At 33.7% G+C, this 14,081-nt stretch overlaps 1 protein-coding gene across 1 annotated transcript; it reads right to left on the bottom strand.

Annotated features, from left to right (window-relative positions):
* Positions 1–4,822: 4,822 nt before the first annotated feature.
* LOC143544650 (glycerophosphodiester phosphodiesterase GDPDL3-like) lies at positions 4,823–13,996 on the bottom strand. Its single transcript, XM_077036705.1, has 7 exons — positions 13,876–13,996; positions 7,243–7,536; positions 6,536–7,159; positions 6,156–6,473; positions 5,934–6,076; positions 5,375–5,861; positions 4,823–5,124 (listed from the first exon to the last, which is right to left on the bottom strand). The coding sequence occupies exons 1-7, from the start codon at positions 13,985–13,987 to the stop codon at positions 4,823–4,825; spliced, it is 2,280 nt and encodes a 759-aa protein (XP_076892820.1). The 5' UTR covers positions 13,988–13,996.
* Between the last annotated feature and the right edge of the window lie 85 nt (positions 13,997–14,081).

Below are 14,081 nucleotides of genomic sequence, written 5' to 3'. Positions count from 1 at the left end.
ATGGCAAATTGATATTATTCATTTTTACTAATATCCTAAGGTCTTTGATGTCGTTTTCTTCACAATCATAAATCAACCAAGATGCAAACCTGCAACATTTCATAAAATAAAGTTTGTTAACACAAAGGTCGGTGAACAATTCATAAGTTTAATCATATTAGTATATAATAAAGATAGCCACAAAACTTGCATACGAAACGATAAATAAAAGTGGTAATTTGGATAAATAGATATCGCTAAACACATTAGCGACACCTAGCTATAAGGGGATGCCAAATAGTCTAGGATTTTATAGTTATCGTTAATTGCATTACGTTAACGACACCTTGCTATAAGGGGATGCCAAATAGTCTAGGATTTTATAGTTCCACCAACCAAAAGCGATAAACACATAGGCATATAAGCATAGAACACCAAATCGAGCAATTATTTAGGTAAAGTATACAACTACGTTTGGGGTTTAAGATTCAAATATAAAGCATTTTGTTGAATAAGTATGAAATGTCACCCCCAAAATAAAAATGGAAAATGGGGTATGAAGTACTCACCTTCAAGTGGTAAACTTGAAAGATGATAATTTGGAGATTTGTCGGAACGACGAGTTTAACGCACAATGCCTAAAAAGAAAAGAAATCTTGAATTTAGAAAGGTTGTCTTGAAGGTCTTTAAACAAAATAAATGTTGAGAAATGTAAATAATTAAAGTTCAAGGTTTAAAATGTGACTATTTAAGAATTTATAATAATAACCCTTTAAAAATGTAAGTTTGCTCGAAACCGGGGTTAAAGTATCTAACCTTAATATTTACTCAACCTATGTTAAGTAATAAGGTGGGTAAAATGCAAGAATGCAAATCCTTTGGAATAAAGATACTAAAACGGGTTTTTTTTATCGAGTGTTCGGGTTGTCGGTTCGGGTCTTGATAATTGGTCAAACCCAAAGTCAACTTTCCAAAATATTGAATGTTATGAGATAACTCAATAAAATTTAATAAGACTTAACCAAGTATGTAGTTCCATTGTTTTAGAACTAACAACGCACGTTAAGCGAGTGTTCGGTTTTGTCGGTCCAAACTTTGTTATGAGATCAAGTTGGATCCAACATTTCCAAGTACTTAAGAAAATATTTAAAAATTAATTTGTAACTATTTTTAAAGAAATATACAAGTCTTGATGGCTAAAAAAAACACACTTGTGTGTCTTAAGCGAGCAAGAATCGGTTTGGTTCGGTTTCCATCTTACAACAAGTTCATAGATGGTTTCCACATGTCCAAACACTAAATAACTTGTATAATAATGTACAAATAAAAAAAATACCAAAAGTTAACAATAAAGTCTTTAAACAAAAGTTCGGTTTTCGGTTCGGATCGTGTTTCGGGTTAAGACCGAGGTAAGATTCTACAAACCCATAACCATAGAATTTGTAAAAATGATTTTAGAAACTTTGATCTAACACTAAGTATGTTTAAACAAACAAAACTAGTAACAAAGTTCGGTTTACGGTTTAGAGCTATTTACGGTTAAACCGAAGCATAGACTCTTAAAAACCCATAACCATGGAACTTGTAAACATGGCCAACAAACTAAAATAAGCAAGACTAATATGTATGAACAAGCTATATAGATGTATATATATCAAGGACACGAAGTCCTCCATGAAGCCTTGCCTTTTGGGGTCCAAAACCTTACCGACCGAAATCGGAGAAGTAACTACCAAAGGTAAACAAGGGGTGTATATTATATATATGTTGCACAACCATAAACAAGTATTAATAAGGCTACATAAACTAATTAAGATGAAAGACCAAAATCCTTCAAGAACACTTAAGAAGATAACCTTGAATCTTTGATGTTTGAGAGAGTTTTTTTTTTTGAGTTGTAGCAAGGGAAAATGAAGAGGAAAGGTGGTGTATATATAGGGTAATGTTGGTGGTCAAATATGGGTGTGAGACACAAGAGTTTTCATGCAAAATGGATCAAGACAAAAACACAAAACAACAAAAAAATAAATAAATAATAAATAAATAAATAAATAAAAATAAAAATAGGATGTTTTCAAAACCCAACAAGTGTGAAACAATATTGTAACATAAATCCATTATTTTGATTATAACATAAGTTTCGGTTTACAAATCGGGTCGGTTTACATAATAAACAAATACAAAAACGAATACAAACAAGACCCGAAATTGACGAATGTCACAATCCCCACCCGCCACCGGTACCACTGTCTCCACCGTTGTTCATAACCACCACTGTCTCTTTCCATCTTCCGCCATCCGCCGCTGCCACCACCATGACCGCCATTGCAACCACTGCCACCTCCGCCGCTGCTGTTCATCTTCACGGTTTAAGAATCAAAGGAAAATCGTTCACCGAAAAAAAAAGTTCCGGTTCTCAACAACTTTACTCGCCAAGTGATATTCCACATATCACCCGCGGGCCCCAAAGCCGGAAAACCAGCGACCACTGCCCACCGTCTTCATCCCAAAGTTGCAGCAAATCAGAGATAACCAACATTCACGAAATATCGGAGTTTGATTTTTACGTCTCCCATTTCTGGAATCGTTGCCAGAGAAGAACCCGGCTTTCCGAAATTTCGGCCCATGGCGGAACGGTCCATAAAACGCCGGATCTGCAAAGACGAATTTCTGACACGATTATTTCCAACTTTATTTCCAAGATATTCAAACTTTATTTTCTAAACTTCAACGGGTCTTCAAGAAACTAACATTTCGGTTGAGGTAATCGAGGAAATAGAACCCGAGTATCAAGAACAAAACTGAATTAGTTGATTCAAACCTGCTCTGATACCAATTGTAGGTCCTGAAACCGCCAGATCCGACAAACGAACGGATTTATTCTTGATAAACGTTCGAGACGGGTGTGGTAAATCAAACGAACGGACAAATAATAGAAAATATAATAGTGAACGATCTCGTTATCAGTATAAAATGATTAATATATTAAATGAACCGACCTCACTCAAGGTGAGCTTCCCTCGGGTGGGTGATTTACACCATTGAAACACACACTTACATATGATAAATAAAGTCCTATTTATAGCAAAAACACAAATAATCTAGAAGCTTTCTCCTCGTTGAAGATAAACACGGGCACCGAAGCTCTTTCTCGGATCCGGATTGCCTGCCAACTTTTACTAATCGCTTGACCAATATATATAGTCATAGATTTCTCCACTTGAATGGATCTCTTACGTTTGAATGGATCAATACTCATAAATGGGCATCTTGTAGGACCTCATCTCTCCTGTGTGACCAATGACAACTTGAATATTAGTGTCTACAGTTACTTGAATGAGCCATTTCTTCTTTCTTGGTAGGTTTTTGATTTATTTTTGCTTAGGTAATGTAAATCTTGATTCTGGATTTGCAAACGTGTGAGGGTAAATTTTCAATCAAAACTATTAGGCATTGGCCACAGAAATGCATGGGCAATTTGGTCAAAACTGTCATATATCGGTCAAAAATGCAGATCTTGATTCTAGATTTGTAAAAGTCCAGGTAATGGGCTGTTGTATCATGGCAGCTAGAAGTGTATCTGCTTTGTTTTCTTTCATTTTTGTTTTTATAATTCATTGTTCTTAATTATTTTTATTTCTTGCAATTTAAAGTTCGGTATTGTATTCTTTCTTCTTTTACATTATGTATTGTAATTAATTTTGGTGGACATTTAAAGTTTATTGGTTTACTTAATTTTTTTTTTGGAACAATAGTTCCCACCTTTATTATTATTATTATTATTATTATTATTATTATTAGGTAAATTGAAAATAAATAATCTCACATTTTATGTATTAGCCAACCTCAATCACCTTTAAAAATCATTACAAACGGTCCAACCTTTCAGCTATTTTTGTCTCAATGGACCACCGTTAAAAAACACCTAGCGTCATTAAGTTTTTTTTTTCCGAGTTTCAAACCGATGTTTTAGGAATTTTGATCAGAAGAATGATACAAGTCAACTAATGTAAACTTATCTAGAAAATGTGATCCAAATGACGAAACAGTGTTTCAATTCTGTTGTTTGAATTTTCAATTAATAAAAATCAAGCCAGTCATTTGAATCACCATTTTGAGATAAGTTTTATATCAATAGACTCTTATCCTTCTTCCAATCAAGCCCTAAAACATCGGTTTGAAACTCGGAAAAAAATTAACGACGTTAATTGGTTTTTAACGGAGGTCCATTGAGACAAAAATAATTAAAAGGCCAATCCACAAAAGGTTGGATTATTTATTTACATGTTGCCTTATTATTATTATTATTATTATTAAAGCAATCTAATCTACTATTAGAGCATTCCCATCAGCTTTTCCATCTTCATCTCTATAATTATATTAAAAAACACTATATTTTCTCTCTCATATACAATTAAAAAACAATACATCTTTTATCTCCTTCACTTACAACCACTTTTAAATGTATTAAAAATTAAATAGATGATAAATAGTGTTCCTCCAAATTTACTCAAAATTTACCCATTTCTTTAAAATTTTCTATCTCCTTCACTCACAACCAATTACAATCTTCTAAAAAAATTTTAGAGATTTCTCTCACAAAAATTTTAGAGGAGGTGATGTCAATGCTCTTTGTTATGTGTTATTGTTCACCACATGACATGAACCCTTCGACCTCTCATGAAGAGACCGTTTCACAAATCTTGAAACTACTAGGCCAAAGCCCTTTGGTTATATAACATGCATACCACACATAAACCAGTAAGCAACGTTATTGTCGAATCAAATGACAAAGCAGTCATGAACAAGGAACATAGAATGAACTGGCTGCATATTTGCCTCCTCAAAACAACAATGCAATTGTCCCAACAACAGCAACAACAGAAAACAGAATCCCCACCGCAGTTTTAGGTTGCTGACCACTTGGTGAAGCCTGTGGCGGTGCCGCTGTACCATTTCCAGCTGGTGGAGATGGCTTTGCAGGAGGTAAGGGCCCTTGAGCTACGTCAGCATCGTCCAAAACAGGGCTAGGAGCCTCAGTAGGTGACATCAATTGAGGTGTCATGAGCGGCAGTAGTTGACCAGGCATTGTTGGACTCATGTACAATGGTCTCTGATCTTCTGGTAATCGTAGACAACGGTTTCCTAAATCCCACCAAAATGTAATATAAAAAAGTTTGAAATTATGATCAAGAAACCAAAAAATACAACAAATTTTAACCATAAAATTAAATGGAAAAGAAAGTGTTCTAAATTCTAAAAGTTTCAAGAAATCATACTAATTAGCGTGTAAAGTTTTGTTCTATAGGCAATAAGATTGTGTAGCATTTGCAGTGAACTTAAAACCTAATGATTTGACCTAAAAAGTGAGAGGTAACAAGATAAACAAACTTACTTCTGTATCTGGAAGATGTAGCCGGATAAGATGTAATAACACCATTAACACCAGCACCATTAGCATACGTGTTAATTTCAACATACGGGTCCGAAAAGAAGTCCCATGGCTGTGAAACAAACTCATTGTTGTAAAATTGTACATATACAGGGAGCTTGAAAGCGTGAAGCTTTGCAACAACATCAGTTTGATTACCAAGAAAGCCATTATTTCTAGGATACACGGATTCTTTCCCAATAATAACAGAATTGGCAAATTCACTGATATCTAAAATTGTTGAATTGAGCGCATCACGTATATTCTTATCAACTTCATAAACAAGCTCATGCTTGTTGCTTCTTGCCTTGAAAAATTTCAGAACGGCACTATCCGATGACTGAATCAAGATTTTTTTGGTTGTCTGGTTATTTATTCTGGATTCATTCAAAACGTTCATTACAGCATCTGTTACACTCAATCCCTGTTCTGCAGCTAAGAAAGCGGCATTCTGCAAGTTGGAAGAACATAAAGGGTATTGCTTTTGTATCAGTTAATACATGAATGAACTATGTTGACTCACCTTAATGTTGATCAAGACACCAGAGACTGAAGTAGCATTACTAGCAAAGTCCAAAAAGTCGGATAGTCTTGAAAGGTTGCCATCATTAACAGCCCTTGGATTTCTTGGTAACGTGTAGTTTGTATACGGTGTGTAAATTACAGCTAAAATATTAAAAAAACAATAAGAAAATAAGAAAAACCAGTACATTGATGATATAAAACTAGCGAGTATAATACTTACGTTGTAATGTCTTAATCTGGTCCCATGTGAGACTGAATGTAAATATTCCAGCACCAGATTGAAGTTCAGGGATGGTTATAAAATTAGTAAATTCTGACTGGGCGACATTCGTTCTATCAAGGAGGTTAATTGAACCTAAACAAATAGGTATCCCATCGCTTGTTATTTGAATAGGGCAATCAATAATATCTGCACCGTCATTAACAGCTTTTTCATACGCCAAATCAGTACACCCCGGGTAATCACCACTTGCTCCTTCATATGATATGATCAAAGGTTTTGTTTGAGTGTGGTTATTCCCCAAGTCGGATAAACAATCTGTAGAATTACATAGAAATTAGCAACAAGAACAAAGAAACATAATCATGTTGATGACTTACCAAATGCTGCAGATGGGGTTATTGGGTTATCAGAAAGCACACCATCAACAGAAAACACACCATTGTCAACATACTGAAGATACTCTCGTACGGGGTCATAACTGTAATTATACGGGAGTGGAGCATCATTTTGAAAATCAGAAGCAAAAACTTCTAGGCCCGCTTTATGAGCATCTGCTACCAAAGAAGTCGATGACTGCAGATAAAAATCATCCCCAACAGGCCATATATATGATTTAGGAACAATAATTCCTTGGGCAAATGTTGTGATGAATGTCAGGTTCCTCAAAAGAGAAGCATAAGTTTTGTTGGTTGTAGGCTCAATTTTATCGTATCCAATAAACCGAAATACTAATTTGGTTGATTTTGGACTGAATCCTGTCACGATACTTTTTAGAAAGTTCACTTCAGGTGACGAGATATATTTGATTCCAAATTTTCTTGAAGTAGCCAACACATAACTTCTCATGCTCAACTTATGCTGGTTGTAAAACGCGTCATGCTCAATATTCAACCACAATCCTGCCGGTGAATGTGGTAGTAATATTCCCGCGAACTCATCAACAGTAAGAATTTTGTAAGCGTCATCAAAATATGGAACTCTAGAGTAGATCCCTTGTCTTACTGTTACAACAATATTATTTATAAATGACCATACTATTACTAAACATTGACCAACCGTATGAAATTTGAAAAGGTGAACTTACAAAAGACTCTGTCCAGATCAGCAATGGTGAAATCAACAGGAAAGTATCCTGTTACAGATACTCCGTTTACATTATACGTCTTTCCTCCCTTATCAAACGTGGAAGCTATTGTAGAGGAGTTTTCAAGATTCAGATTTGGGAAACATATGCCAATACTATCTTTGGTTAATTGTACATCACACCACAGAATCACATTGGGTACACTAGTACTAAGAGCAAACGAGTATGCATTGTAGCTGGAACCAGGAAAGAGGCCTGAAAACCCACCATTTGCAACCACTAATGGAGGGTATCCTGCAAAAGTAATATAATATTAAACTTTAACCATCTGATCAAGCAAGGACCACAACGCTTATTCGACGGTCATGAATGCTCGAGTTAATCGTTAAAGTTCACATGTTGGTCGAAATTCATAAGGGTAGTTTAGTTGTTACTAAGTTATATCTAGTTATTTAATTTGGGACCTATTTATTTAAGTTTAGTTTATATTGTGGGTCAAGCTGTCAACGGATAAACATACGCTTGTTACGTTTCTCTCTTATTTAAATAATCCTAATTAGCAAGACTTTGAGTTGGTTAAGTTCTAGCTTATATAGTCAATTCAAGTTTGTTTCTTGAGCTCTTAATTTCTGAAAAGTACATTTGTTCCAAAAGGTCAACAAAAACTTTACTTTTCTTCTTTTATTTTTCTTAATAGCAATATTTAGAGCTGTCAATTTTCGATTAAGACGCATTGATATCCATTAATGAACTCACGAACGAACCAGTAACTGTGTTTTTTTCTCATAATTTTCATAAAACTGAATTCATAAAATTTATATTTATTTATAAAGTTGATAAACGGTTTGTAAATTTATAAATATATAACTTATTAAACATGCTACACTTAAACATGATGCTTTATCACAGCATATAGTTTATATGTTAATTTTTTTCAATATATCAAGAACATCGTATTAATAAAAAGACAGAATTACAGATATCGTCCTTTATGTTTGTACTGAATTTCGCTTATTATTCTTTATCTTCAAAATTGATTTGTTTTGCCTTTAGGTTTCTAAATCCAATAGCATTTATCCTTTAGCCCTAACCCCGTTAAATTTCATTTTTAAGTTAGGCCATATGCTTTGCACATGAGGGTAAATTGGTAATTTACCCATCTAATTGAAAACATTATAATAAATAAAAAAAATAAATTTAAAAACTCATCACTCTCTCTTTCTCGACCACCCCCATCACCACCACCACCGTAAAAACAACCACCACAATTACCAGAGTTGAAACAGTTTATTAACCCGTCAGCCAAATAACATGCCTGATATTCTTCTTCCTTGAAACTCTAACTGTAATAACATATACCGATTTGTGATTGCAAGTTAGGGTTTTGAAATCCCCTAACTGATTTTGCTAAAACAAAGCCCTAGTGTGAATATGATATAATCCTATCCTGGTCACCAAATCCCTATCCCAAATCGTTGTTGTTGGGAGCAATTAACCATGAATTACACGGTGCCGAAGACTTTGTGTCGGCGTCGACTAAAGCCCCAAACTTGTTTTAAATTAAACCCCGCTGGCAATCGGTTATGATTTCAATTCCAAATTTGGTGCGGAATCAGTTGAAGGTGTCAAGCTCATTTTAACTAGAAATCGGCACCTGCAACCACCATAAATATCCACCGATGTTGCAACATACATCCGCCTCCTTCTTTGGCTTTGATTTTCCATCGCCTGGTTAAAGCTTCAACGATGGAGACGGTTGTTGTAGTGGCTGCGATAGGGTTTAGATTTGGTGTGGTGTGGTAGTGAATGGCGGTGAAGGTGTAAATGGTTAGGCCTGGTGGTTGTGTTGGTGGTAGCAGGCGGGGGTTGGTTGTGGCTGGAGGTTAGAGGTAGCTACGGCAGGTGTGCTAAGTTGGAGTGAGGTAGAAGAAGAGATACGTGATGGGTGTATATATATTTTATATTAAGTTTTTAAATTTGGTTTTGTTATTTATTTATTTATTTTTTATTAGATAGTTAAAATTACCAATTTATCCTCATGTGTATGGCACATGACCTATGGCTAAAGGACAAGCTTTTTTGAATTTGGAAACGTGAAGAACAAAACAGAACAATTTCGAAGATAAAGGACAATAAAATTGAGTATAAACATAAATTTCATCTTTTAAGTTTACCTTAAATTGTATTTTTTTTAAACTTAACTAATAAGGTTATTTGTTTGAAGATTTGTAAGACATTTGGTCATTTTCACTAATCGTCGTTAACTTTTTCCGTTAATGAGGTGTAAAATTACCTAACAATCACTACAACAAACTAGGCCTATTTCGAAGACAATTATTATCGCTATATCCCCAGTTTGTCGTCGAGATAGCCTGTATTAACGACATGTCGTTGATTTAAATTTCATCGCAACTTCTTTGTTTTGATAGTTGAAAAATGTCATCCGGATAAACCATCCATTGATCCATCACTAGTAGAAAAAAAAAGGCTTTTAATAACATGCGCACTATGGCACGCGGTGATTTATGATGCGCAAATATGCGTGTCATTAAAAAAGGTTATATTTTTCAAAAATTAGAAGAGTTATGACACCTATTTTTGTACATCATAGAACCAATGTCATAAATTAAAAAATAAACCATGTGTGACATATTTGCATGTCATCTTGAAATCAAATAAAAAATAAACACTAGCCCATCCTCCCATGTAGCACCCAACACACTTATCATTCAGTAAGTTTCCTTCACAATTGAACATCGATCTTCACCATCAGTCAATTTCAACCAACGATCTTCACCATCAGTCCCACTACACCACCGTACGCCATCTTGCGTTCAGCCCACAATTTTATTTTTGGCACACGATAGCATCTAGGGTTGCTTATTTGAAGTAAATTTTCATTCAACTGAAGGATTATTTGCAAAAGTTCAACTACTGTGAGGTATGTGCCTTCAATGTTACTTTGTTCTACTGCCAATTTTACCTTCAATTTCATCTAGGGTTTAACGGACTGTTTAATTTCTTTTCTTTTTTCTTTCTTTTTTTTTTTTGAAATTTGTGATGATTATTAAAAGGCATTGGACTTCTTTGACTAGATTATAGTGTAGGTATGACTACTAAAGTGTTATTATGATCTTTTAGGGTTGTTTTTGCGAATTGTCGTGGTAGATAAAAAAAAATTGTCTGGTTATCAATCAATAATGTGTGGTACAATTAGCAATGTGTTTAGTGTGTGTGTATGTGTGTGTGTGTGCCACTGTGTATAGAATATATGCTTAATAATGAGGAGTATTAGGGTTTGAGCGTGTAAAATTTACAGGTTCTGATAGTTAAGGTGGGATACTTGGATATTGGTGTTGCATACTTGCTACATGATTATCCTAAAATGAAGGTTACAGAAAAATATGATTTGTTTCTGATTTGCTACATGGTGTTGTATTGTCTATAAATTTTAATAATTTAGGTATAAAGTTTGATTTTGTTTGCTGTCATTGTGTTAAAGTAGAAACAAATGGTTGTTGATAAATCATGAATTTCGTCTAATAGATTATCTAATGCATACGAGGAAGCTGTGGAGGCCTTTTTAGAGTTTGTGCAAAGTAATAATCCAAAATCAAATGTTATGCCATGTCCTTGTGTAAAATGTAACAATTTGTGTCACCACTCTATTGATAATGTCCGTTATCATTTGTTTGCCCACGGTTTCAAAAAAATTATAAGGTTTCGTCTTTTAGTGGAGAAAAACTTCCTGATAAATCTAGGCCTCCTGACTTTATTTATAATTATACAAGTGATTATAATTATACAAAGGAAATGCTAAATGATGCCTTCGCATATGCTGAGAAATACCCTGATTCATTGAAATCACTTCTTGAAGAATGTGATAAGCCAAGTATAATGGACTTAGTGGATTATTGAATTTCCAACATTTGAAAGGTCAACAAGGTTGGTCTGATGCTAGTTTTGATTGTTTGGTACCTTAAAAGATGTGTTTCCATTAGATAATACAACTCCTAGCTCAATATATGAGGCCAATAAGTTGCTAGAAGGACTAGGTCTAGAATATGAAAAGATTCATGCATGTGAAAATGATTGTGTTCTATTATTGAAAGAACATAAGGATTCTTCTCATTGTCTAGCTTGTGGCGCATCCCATTGGAGGAAAGGTACAAAAATGTTCCTTCAAAAGTTTATGGTATTTCCACACATCCTAAGATTTAGAAGAATGTTTTCATCACCAGAAATTGCCCATGACCTAACTTAGTATGGACGAGGATGGGTCAATAATGGTAAGCTAACTCATCTTCGTGATTCCCCTTCTTGGAAGCTTGTTGACAACACGTGGAAAGAATTTGAAAAACAAGATAGGAATATTAGATTAGCCTTGTCTGTTGATGGTATTAATCCTCACAAGTCATTAAGTTCCAAACATAACTATTGGCCCGTTATCCTAATAACGCATAATCTATCCTCTTATTTGTGTACGTCAAGAAAATTCATGATGTTGACTCTATTAATATCAGCGACCAACCAGCTTAGTAACAATATTAATTTCTACTTTGCACCATTGATAGAAGATCTAAAGCTCTTATGGGAAACATGCGTTAAGACATTTGATGCTTATAAGAAAGAGTATTTCAATCTAAGTGCGGTATTACTTTGGACTATAAACGCATATGGTAATATTTCGGGGTGTGTTACCAAAGCTTATCATGCTTGTCCAATATGTTAAGAGAATACTCATTCACAATGGTTGCCAAAGTCCAAAAAAGTATGCTTTCTTGGCCATAAAAGATTTCTCCTACTTGAGCATCCTTTTCGTAAAAGAAAAAAAAAGTCTTGAACAATCAACAAGAGAGTGATATTATAAAAACTCCATTATCAGGTGAAGATGTGTACGACTATTTGCGGGGTTTGAGAACACATGGGGTAAGAAGAAAAAGTCAAAGGAAACGCTAAAGAAGAAAATATCAAAGAAGAAAAAGTCAAAGAAGAAAACTTCGAATGAGAAAAAGTTAAAGAAGGAAAAAGAAAGTATCTATGAGAGAACGCGGGTCATAAATGTGTGTCACAATGTCTGCAATTAATGTGTGTCATTAAACATGACACTCGGGTACATGTCATTTTTTATGTATGATCGGGCTATTAACTATACGTATTTGCGTGCTATCTGTAGCATTTATTGACACGCAATGTGTGTCATTAAAAACATTTTTTCTAGTAGTGCATCCATCCATCCATCCACCATCCATTGATCCATCCATCCAACAATCGATAATAATACAAACATATTGTTTTAATAATACAAACATATTATTAGAAAAACAAAATAATTGGTAAAGCACATGCATATAAAACAAATAGAAAGTGAAAAAAAAAATAGTTTTAATAATTATATATTTTAATTTAATCATTAATAAAAAATAAATAAAGTTATTTTAACATTTAGCAAGGACATTTCGTCGTAATAGAGTGATTTATTTATTATTATTATTATTATTATTATTTATTATTTATTTTTTCTTTTTATTTATTTATCAACCAATAATAAATATATTTAAAAAAAGTTAATTTAAGTTATAGCGAAAACAAGTCGTCGAAACAAGGTGATTTATATATTTTCTATTTTTTTCTTTTTGTTAATTTATCAACCAATAATATAAAAATAAAAAAAAGTTAATTTAAGATATAACGACAAGTCATTGAAAAAGGGTTTCAAGTTGGCGGTCAATTTTGCAAATCCCTCCAAAACTTTGGCCCACCCTGTATCAACGACATGTCGTCGATATAGGGTAGAAAAAAGCAGAAAAGTTTAAACAATCCTACAAAAATCATTGAGAACAGGTTAGTTATAGCAACGACCTTTGTGATCAATATAGCCTTAGTCGCTACATGATTGCGTGTTGTAGTGAACCCCTAGTGAAAAAAGGTAAGTAAATCTACTCTAATTGTTATACCCATTAAATAAAATAATAATTAAAAAAAATAATAAATAAATAAACCTATGTTCCAATTGCATCTCTCACTCATCTCTCTAAAAAAAACGTTCTTTATTTGGTAAAAAAGTTTTCTGTAGGATGTTAATGTAGATTTATTAATCAAGCGCTTAAATGGCATCAACGATGGAGGACTAGCAAAACATTGGTTTTCGGTGTGAAATTGGTTGGAGTAAACTCATATGTAACAATCAATTTTTTTTATATTTTCAATTTTATACACAATGTAATATATGTTATAATAATCACGTAATATAAAAATTAAACAAAAGAAAATTAGTTTACGTACGAGTTATGTCACTGTTACTAATCAAAAAATAGTTTTTTGCTAAGAATAACTACGTTATATAATAAATGTTTCAGATTGTATATCTAAGAATTAAACTATACAAATTAAACAAGAAAATGATACTGAAATTTAAGTATGAATCTGAATGAAAAATAGTTTAAAAATCATGTTTCTTATATATTCATGTATACTAAGAGCACTAACTGTTGTAAAATTGGTTGTAAAAATATTGAGATGTTTTGGACCAACAATTCGACAAACATGATACCAACGATAAAGCTTGACCCTGTATGTTATATGTAAAGTGCAAACAATGAATAACATATCGAAGTAGGTTGTGATATGTACCAGTTAATGTTTTCCATGGAGATTTTGTGTTATCAGATCTCTGAGTTCTGACCAAGGAGACCGAACAGATTAACGGTAACAAGTAGACGAGGTAGCACCTGAGGTTCCACATTCCCGGAAAATGTACACGTTGGCAGAGTGGCAAATACTGAAGTTCTCGTTGACGAGACTTTTTGGAAATGAGTGGTTTTTGTTTTAAAGTCTCG

Source organism: Bidens hawaiensis, unplaced genomic scaffold (assembly GCF_021521415.1).
Source record: "Bidens hawaiensis isolate Kalapana, Puna unplaced genomic scaffold, B.hawaiensis_p1.1 tig00013659_1, whole genome shotgun sequence".
NCBI classification, from domain to species: Eukaryota; Viridiplantae; Streptophyta; class Magnoliopsida; order Asterales; family Asteraceae; genus Bidens; species Bidens hawaiensis.
Note: the sequence above shows the minus strand (reverse complement) of the source record. Positions and strands in the feature narration are given on the sequence as shown.